Below are 10,091 nucleotides of genomic sequence, written 5' to 3'. Positions count from 1 at the left end.
GTACTTCACGTAATTATAGCAATATGTTTCGATGACATGAACCTAATTGAAACCCTAGATGAGTTAAAGGAAACTGTTAAATACTTGAAATCCGAATTTGAGATGAAAGATCTTGGGAAAACACGGTTTTGTTTCGGACTAGAACTCGAGCACAGTAGTGATGGGATAATGATCCATCAGTCAGCATATACTCAAAATTACTAAGGCGCTTTAATGAAGATAAAGCAAAGGCTGTGAGTATTCTCATGATCGACCGTAGTCTTGAGCCCGGAAAAGATCAGTTTCTTCCAAGGGATGAGGACGAAGACTTATTAGAGGCTGAAGTGCACTATCTAAGTGCAATAGGCGCATTATTGTACTTAGCTCAATGCACAAAACCAGACATCTCATTCGCAGTGAACTTGTTAGCTCGATATAGCTCTGCGCCAACATGCCGCCATTGGATTGGTGTAAAGACAATCTTTCGATATTTGAGAGGTACGATTGATATGGACTTGCTTTATTCCTACAGAGAGAAAAGAAATGACAGAAGTATGGGATCGGACCGCACAAGGCAAAATGACACCTTCCGTGATGTAGACGCCGGCGACGCAGCCCATGGTGGCCGACGTCCTCCTCTTCCCCTCCATCAAAATGACAACGATGTCTTGATGGGTTTTGCTGATGCAGGGTATCTCTCTGACCCTCACAAAGGTCGCTCCCAAACAGGTTATGTCTTTACCATGGGAAGCACTGCGATATCTTGGAGGTCTACAAAGCAGACCCTTATTGCTACTTCCTCGAATCATGCAGAGATTATCACTCTACATGAAGCCGTGCGAGAATGCATCTGGTTAAGGTCTGTAATTAGACATATTTGAGGAACTTGTGGTTTGAAGTCTACCACAGATGAGCCTACATGCATTTATGAAGATAATGCAGCTTGTATAGAGCAAATGAAATTAGGCTTCATCAAGGGCGACAATACCAAGCATATATCGCCAAAGTTCTTTTACAAGCAGAAATAACAATCATTTCTAAATATTGAAGTAAATCAAATCCGATCTGAGGATAATGTAGCGGACTTATTTACTAAGTCGTTACCTAAATCCACTTTCAAGAAACATGTGAAGAGTATCGGATTAAAAAAGTTATCCGAACTCCCATGATTGTAGCAATCAGGGGGAGATATTGACATTAGGGGGAGGTATGATGTCTACATGTTCGATCTCGAAGAGTGATGGACGTGTTGTGCTCTTTTTGTCCTTCGACCAGGGTTATTTTTGTCCCACATAGTTTTTGTTACGTGACAAGGTTTTTAGTGAGGCAACGATCCAAGCATCATCACCAAGTTTGAGCGGCACAAGGTGGAGTGTTGAAGGATGTCGACATTATGTGTGCCTCTTCAAACTAGGTTTTAGTCCTAGAGTTGTAATAGGAGAAGGTTCTAGATTTCCTAGTTATGTTCGGATTCTATTATCTTTCATTTACTCTATAAATCCCTATATAAAGGACTTCTATTATCAATAATAATACACAATTCTCTCTGTAATTCCATTTTCACTCAAACAAATACTTGATTTATAGGATTAAAGCCCAACTTTGATAGTATATGGTAACCTGAAAATTTTCAAAGTCATAAGAATTATTCCTTATTTTGGTACACTATTTTCTAATGAATGGCCAACAAAAAAGTCTTCGTATGTTGTCAAAGGCATCTGCTGATCTGCATACAGCACCATTTCATCCAATTCAAAAAGAAATACTAACTATATGTGCCCTATCGATATTTAGAATTGCATCAGCCCCCTGCACATATCAAAAATCACCAGTTCCCTGATCTTTCTATGCGGCTCAATGCTTTAACTCGGTCATACCTGATAAGATAAATAATTCAACACCTCACAAATTTTACCTGATCTTTGTCATGAACACACTATTCCCGATTTCCAGTACTTCACGTAATGTGCAGTTGGGAGAAAAGAAAAAGAAAAAAAAAAATTTAGTATGTTGTCACCGGGCATCTGCATATCTGCATATACCACAATTAATTTAACTCCATGCACTATCATTGTTTAGAGTCACATGAGACACCTGCACATATCACAACACACCATTCCTTGGTGTTTTTTATACAGCTCAGTTCTTATCTCGCAATGATAATTCAAGACTAAAAAAGCTGTTTTAAAATCTAAAAAAAAATCTCAACAGTAAGTAAAGTTAAAAGTGGATGTGTAATTCAAGATAGCAAGAGAACCTGCTAATTTTTTTCTGCTTTTGTCTGTTGCAGGTAATAATGTACAACTTGTGGCTGGCTGAAGCAAAAATTGGAGTTTATTGCAAGCATACAAGCTCTTATTATACAAATTTGTAAAAGAAAGGAAAATACATACTTAGTTGCTGAATAAAACAGGGAAACTAGGACAATTCATCTATGCCTGATCTTTTGCACAAACATTTCCCAATGGCTAAGACAAAATCAAGGACAGCATACTTCATTCTGTCAAGGAAGCGAAAATAGGCATATCTCCAAGTCTTGTTGATGACCAAACTCCCAACCACCACCCAGAACCCCAATATGAAACCTATTGCTATGCTGATCATTAACCATACCTTTTCAGATTTACCATCATCTCCTTCTCCATCTTCTCTTGGAACCTGAGGTGTTTCTTCATTGTCTCGGCAAGGAGTTGGTAACGGACTGCCACAAAGACCAGCATTGCCTTGATAAATTGATGGATCAATCAAGCTGTTGAACTGGTTGCTTGTTGGGATTTTCCCGGATAAGTTGTTGTGCGACAGGTTTAGATGAGTCACAAATGTCAAAGAAACCATACTCTGTGGAATGGAACCCGAAAGTTTGTTCATCGAAAGATCAAGAGTTTCTATCGATTTCAAGTTCCCAATCTTTTCAGGGATTATACCTGTGAGATGATTCATGGACAAATTCAAGGTTCCCAGCATTATAAGGCTTGTTAGCTCCACAGGAAGCTCTCCTGATAAGTTATTGTTTGAGAGGTCTAGGCTATTAACAAGGTAAAGGATGGTGTCATATTGAAGCACTCTTCCTTTTGAAACTACCTCCAATTCTCCCTGGTAAAGGAATGCTGTATCTGTATCTGTGGCTTCAGATATTTTCAAACCACTCAAATTGCCCACACAGAGAGGAATGTGACCAACAAGATCATTGTTTGAGAGGTCCAGTATGTGAAGATTGGAAAGGCCACATAACTGTGAAGGAATGTGTCCAGTGAATAAGTTGGAACTCAGGCGTAAAATCCACAAGGAGAGCATGCTTTCTCCTATCCAGGCTGGAATGTTTCCAGAAAACTTATTCTCCCCAAGATCAAGACTCTTCATGCCAGTGCAGTTTTTCAGTAAAGGCAGTTTGCCTGAGAATTTGTTGTTTGAAAGTATCAAGAATCTGAGTGTACTAAGGAAACCCATGGATATTGGCAATGCTCCTGATAGACCGTTGTTCGACATATCTACAATATAGACTTCGGACAGACTGTTCCAAAAATTTGGAACTTCACCAGACAAGTGGTTATTTGAGATAACCAGGGTTGTTAATCGGCTTAGATTACCAATAGACAGTGGAATCCTACCAGTGAGAGAGTTCCTAGAGATGTCTAAATCTTCTACCAAAGGCATCACTTCACCAAGGTCGTGAGGAATTGGCCCTGAAAATAGATTATCATTGAGATACAGACCAGAAATGTTTGATGACCAGAGCAGGAGAGGCCCAGCGAAGTGGTTTGAACTCAAATCAGCAATGCCCCTCAAGCTGAATCGTAAGGAGTTAGGTACCCTGCCACTTAGTTGATTATTAGAGAAATCTAGATCATCTAAAAGCAAATCCAACTGCCAAAACCAATCTGGTATGATGTCTGAAATTCTAGCATTTATGAGTCCCACTATGACCAGCTCAGTCTGATTTCTGAGCCATGTAGGAAATTTCGGACCCAGTTGGCATGAGCTGATGCTCAAGTATCTCAATTTAAAAGGAGGTATCCAGTCAGAACTTATGTTGAAAATTAAGGAAATGTTTGAGGAATCTTTTCTAATTGACACCTCTTCTAAGTTTCGGAGTTTGACAAAATGTGCTTCTGTTACGACACCTTCCCATTTGTTATCATTGATTTCTAGTGCAACCAGCGATGAGAGCTGCCCAAAACTTTCTGGGATGGCCCCACTCATCTGATTCTTAGTCAGGTATAAGTTCTCCAAAGATGTCAAGTTTCCAATAGATTCTGGGATTCTGCCATGAAATGAATTGTACCACAATTTGAGGTATCTTAAGCTTTTAAGATATCCCAAAGAATTAGGCAGATTTCCTGACAGATTGTTATATCCTAAATCCAACGTCTCTAAGGTGATGTTTGCACATCCAGACAAACTGTCTAGGAACTCAGTAATCTCACCACTAATTTTGTTGACACTAAGTTTTAGTGTCTGCAAATTGCATAACAGTCCCAAGTTTCTTGGCAACCGACTTTCAATGTTTGAATTCTCTGACAAATCAAGTGTCTTGAGAAAAGTCAACATACCAAATCTTTCAGGAAGCATTCCGTGGAGACTATTAAACTTTAGGTCAAGGTGGACTAGTTCAGTCAGATTGAACAACCAGTGAGGTATGGTGGAGTTAAAACCATTGCTAGAGAGATCAAGAACCGAGAGGGATGTAAAGTTAATGTATGGAAGAGTGGGAGGAAGAATGGAAAGTCCACAAGTGGACAAATGCAGTTCAACAAGTGAAGGGAGCATGTTAACAGTGGGAAGCCAATAGCTTGCAGTCTTGGTAAGGTCCACTCCTCCTAAGTCAAGGTACTTTAAGGAAGAAAGACTAGGAAGCCATCTGAGATCATTCTCAATTGCTTCAACAAGGTAATAACTGAGATCAAGATAGAGCAATCTTGAAAGGTTTCCAAGATTGGGTGGAATGACACCACCAAAAGATGCACGAGATATATTGAGATATTTTAATTTCTCTAGTGATCCAATGAAACTTGGAAGTTTGATACCTCCAAAGTTATTCATGCTCAAATCCAAGTAAACAATGTCTTTCAAATCAAGCAAAGAAGGATTGATCTCACCTCCTAAAGCATGAAGTGTACCAACATCACTGTCCAAATCATCTGAATATGAGTTGCGAAGATTAAGGCTTTCCACACGTCCAGTTGTGTTGTTGCAGCCTACACCTCTCCATTTGCAGCAATCCTCTCCTACCCAAGACGAAAGCCGGTCAGAAGGATCTGTAAGGCCGTCTTTGAGTTTGAGAAGAGCTTTCTTCTCAATATTCATGCAGTCCACATTAACATCTGCATTGCAGAAAACAAGTGTAACTGTTTCAAGGTATAAAATCCAGGACAGTAGTACAAGTGAAAGAAGTGAGATGGAAGCACTTTTGTGGCTGTGTTCCATGCTTCTTATGATATGAAATGGGATACTGATATGTTGGATTGAAGATGAATGTATAATATATAGAGAGAATACATTTAGGACAAAGGCAATTTACGTCAGCTCCTATAGTATGAATTACGTGATAACTTCGAAGTCATTTTAGCAGACCCGCAATACGTGATTTCCAGGAGCAAGGCATTAACAACAACAGGTCTAGTGGGAGCGATTATATTAAACTTATTAATTGAGGATATTCCTACTGCTGTGAGACTCCAATGCAGGGAAACTACATTTTCAATATATATATACACGGACCTCAATATAGTTCAACACCTTTTTGTTTTGGACCCAGTCAAGAGTCCAGGTTCCTTGTCTTATTTATAGTCATGACTGAATTTCATCATGTTAAATCATAGTTTAGTGCAGATATGGGTCAAGCACAGTAAGAGACTCCAATTAATCAACTATGATCATCCAAAGACTTCCAAGTCAATGATTCCAATTCTCACTACGGCCAATTATTTATAATATGGAAGCATTAACAAACTTGACCCCATTAGCATCAAATGCATATATGGTCTTATTCATAGTTTCATACCTCCAAACAAACCTTTCTTTAAGCAGCTCCAAGTGGGTATTAAATATATGAATGTTCTACATCATAAAAAAATATGAATATTGAGCTGCTACAAGAGAAGAAAAAACAGTACAAATTAAATATTGATGTAGGACGAGATTTTAGCTAGTTTCAAGAAAAAATCTCTAAAAGAAATAAGTGTCTTCACATTAAGAAGAATAATTTGAATATTGAAAATTGGTATTCAAATAGGCTTCTTAATGATGGAATTAATCATAAATTACTATTTAGGATATATCGGGATTCTCGAGTAAATTTTTTTTTTTGAGTAAAATGAGGTCAGCCCTTTATTGAAATTGAAAGATTACAACGATACCAAGCCAATAGGCATAAAAAAGAAATAAACAATGCGAAAAGAAAAGATGCAAACATTGCATCAGAAATACAAAGAATTAAAAATGCAAGAGCAGCAACGTCGAAACGCAGCGCTGATTTTACACTACAGATTGCAGTCGTGTAGTGATTTGAGTAGTCGGTGGTTTGACTACCCATCGAACTCCAACGCACAATTTGACAAAAATCAACTTGGCGCCGGAATGAAGGCACTCTCCCACCTAAAGATCGAAGCTAGCCAAGGGTGTCAGAACATGGCCATGTTGGCAGCTGATCTTTCACGAACAGATACCAAAGACTTAGGTCCCGAATCCAATACCAGTAATGCATAGGAGCCCCAAACCATGGTATCAAATGAGCAACAGTCCAACAAAAACAGTGGGACGCAGCCCAAGCCCAACTCCCTCTTGGATCCCAGATCCGGAATCCTTGGCAGATTCCACTCGGATCCCAAATCTGGGTCCTTCTAATGTCAATAACAAACGAAATGGGATCGAAGACCACAAACTCATAGGAGTGGACCACCAGGCCGGCAATTGTCCTCCCACTTAAACTCAGGCCCAGATCCAAGATATTAACTTTAGCCCAAGGCCCACTAGGTCGTTTGCAAGCACCCACCGCATCTCGACCTTCGTCCCTGCTGCCGTGGACGCATCGAGTGTCCGCCATGCCGCCACACGATTGGGAGTTAACCGGCCAGAAGAGGTCGCCTGCACCACCAATCGCCGACCCATAGAATGAACGCGCCCATACCATACCCATACATGAACAGTCGCCTACACCGCCATGCTCACTGCGTCTACGTACGTCGGAGGTCACTGCTTGCCTTGAAGCCAACGGAATCCCCACCAACTGCCAACCCACAAACCTGTTGCAGCAGTCTCAGAAGATCCGATTGGAAAAAGAATGAGCCCAAGCTTCTCGACCACAGCCTACTCATCGTGCCATCATCGCAGGGATGACGCGACCCGCTAGGACCACCGTGAGAGAAAGGGAACAAATTCAACCCTCTACCCGGATCCCACTCCTTCCAACAACCACCGCCGCCCTCCTTCGCCGATCCAAAAGTCCTTTGGCTCACCATCATGACCACACCAACGCCAAAACTCTCCTCAAACCCTGCTCTGCCATCGAGAATAGCAAAAGCCAACGCACAGAGATCGAAGCCTGAAATTATCTCCATAAATGGAGTAGGTTTAGGATGCGACTACCAAATGTAATGTTCTTTAGTATCTAGGATTCTATTTCCGATTTTTATTTAATCAGGTTTAATTAGGTTTCTTAGTTTTAGCCTACAATAAATTGTTCTTTATGTTTCTAGTTGTATTAGGTTTATGCTATGTGCTCTATATCAGGCACCTCTTAGATTGTAATTTTCATTCAAGTTATCAATAAAAAAACCAAATATTAGAGAAGTTTCTCTATGTTTCCTGGCTGTGCCAGTAATTGCTAGTGGATTCTAGCTCATCTCATATGGTTTTCGACGCTTGACGGAGTCTCTTACTATCATGTTCGATCACGCTTCCTGCATCAAATATGATAAAATAACAAGAGAAAATAAATGAAAGTGCCCTCCTCAAAACCAAAAGTAATGCCAAAGAGATCGAGAAATAAAAGAAAGCATATAAGCCTATAGAAACTAATGAAAAATGACTCAGGTTTCAGGACAATTTACAATGTTTATCAGAAAATTTGATGCGTAAAGGCAATACTAAATAAGGTGAAAAACAGCAATTAGTCTAGCAGTTTTATGGTATGTTACTAAATATAATAAGAGAAACATCTGCTTTTGTTTCCATTTGGGGTTAGAATTCATCTGATATTAGCTGGTTATAATTCATCTTACAAATTCTTGCCCAAAAGAAAGAAGCTTTACATATAAGGAAAGGATCATGTATAACACTGCTTTATTTATTGAATCAAAATAGCAGAAAACAAGTGCTTTTAAATTTCATCTGCATTCCTCCGCATATGCTTGCCCATGGATGAGATCAAATCAAGAAGAGCATATTTTATTTTGTCAAGGAACTAAAAATATGCATATCTCCACGACTTCTTGATGACCAAACTCCCAAAAACTCCCCAGAACCCTGTAATGAAACCTATCACCACGCTGATGATTAACCATAGCTTGCTGTCATCTTCTTCACCATCTTCACTTGGAAGCTGAGGAGGTTCATCGCCTTTGCAATCAGTTAGTAATGGATACCCACAAAGAGCATCATTGCCTTCATAGATTGATGGATCAACCAGAGTTTTAAACTGGTTAGCTGTTGGGATTTTCCTTGAAAGATTATTGTATGACAGGTTTAGATGAGTCAAGAATGTCAATGAAACCATACTCGGTGGAATGGAACCTGACAGATTGTTTATTGAAAGATCAAGAGTTTCTATCAACTCCATGTTTCCAATTTTCGATGGGATCATTCCTGCCAGATGGTTCATGGATAAATTCAAGGTCTACTCGTTAGCTCCATAGGCATCTCTCCTGATAGGTTATTGTTTGAGAGATCTAGGCTATTAACAAGGTAAAGGGTGGAATAATAATCTATAACTCTTCCCTTTGTCACCACCTTCAATTTCCCCTGGTAAAGGTATGATGTATCTTTATCTGAGATTTCAGATTTTTTTCAAGCCATTCAAATTCCCAACACAATGGGGAATATGACCAAAAAGATTATTGTGTGAGAGGTCCGATATGTGAAGATTGGAAAGGCCACACAGCTGTGAAGGAATGTTTCCGGTGAATGAGTTGGAACTCAAGCGTAAAATCAACAAAGAGAGCATGCTTTCTCCTATCCACGCCGGAATGTTTCCAAAGAACTTAGTATCCCCAAGATCAAGACTCTTCATGCCAGTGCAGTTTCTCAATGAAGGAAGTTCGCCTGACAAGTTGTTATTAGAGAGTATCAAGTATCTTAGTGAAATAAGAGAATCCATGGATCTTGGAATTGTACCAGAGAGACTGTTGTTTGACATATCTACAATATACAAGTCTGGTATACTGTTCCAGAAATGAGGAATTTCACCAGACAAATAATTATTTGAGAGAACCATGGTTGTCAACATGCTTAGATTACCTAAAGACAGGGGAATGATTCCACTCAAACCGTTCCATGAGATGTCTAAATTGGACAAGGAGGGCATCACGTCACCAATGTTCGAAGGAATTGGCCTTGAAAAGTGAAAACTGATTATCCCTGAGGTAGTGTTGTAATGTTAGGTGACCAGAGTGTGAGGGGGCCTTTAAACAGGTTCGAACTGAAAGCAGCATTAGCTGGATAGCTAAACCTTAATGAGTTAGGCACTTTGCCGCTTATTGATTGTAAGCGAGATTTAGTTCATCTAATACCAAATGCAATAGCCAAAACCAATCAGGTATGGTATCTGAAATCCTAGCATTATTCAGGACCACAGTGACCAGCTCAGTCTGATTTCTAAGGGCAACTCCAACCATATGCTCTATTTGGGGGTGTTATTCTCATTTTAGCACCCCTTTGTTGCACTATTCATATATGACTTAATTCTCATCTCCAACAATGAGGTGCTATATGGGTGCTATTTTCACTATTCTTGATTAAAATATAATATGAGTGTAATGTTGATGAATTTTATATTAAAAGTATGTTAATATACACTATGCCAAAAAATGCTTTAGACCATACCCCTCAGACGACAGAAGAGATTTTTTCTGTTGTCTGATTTTTTTGAACATCTTCAGACGACAGTTTTAACCATT

At 39.5% G+C, this 10,091-nt stretch overlaps 1 protein-coding gene and 1 pseudogene across 1 annotated transcript; both read right to left on the bottom strand.

Annotated features, from left to right (window-relative positions):
- Positions 1–2,264: 2,264 nt before the first annotated feature.
- On the bottom strand, positions 2,265–5,414 carry LOC112185677 (receptor-like protein EIX1). Its single transcript, XM_024323955.2, has one exon. The coding sequence runs from the start codon at positions 5,401–5,403 to the stop codon at positions 2,398–2,400; it is 3,006 nt and encodes a 1,001-aa protein (XP_024179723.1). The 5' UTR covers positions 5,404–5,414; the 3' UTR covers positions 2,265–2,397.
- Positions 5,415–8,296: 2,882 nt separating this feature from the next.
- LOC112185330 lies at positions 8,297–9,809 on the bottom strand (annotated as a pseudogene).
- Between the last annotated feature and the right edge of the window lie 282 nt (positions 9,810–10,091).

The sequence above is a fragment of the Rosa chinensis genome, chromosome 2, assembly GCF_002994745.2.
Source record: "Rosa chinensis cultivar Old Blush chromosome 2, RchiOBHm-V2, whole genome shotgun sequence".
Lineage (NCBI taxonomy): Eukaryota > Viridiplantae > Streptophyta > Magnoliopsida > Rosales > Rosaceae > Rosa > Rosa chinensis.
Note: the sequence above shows the minus strand (reverse complement) of the source record. Positions and strands in the feature narration are given on the sequence as shown.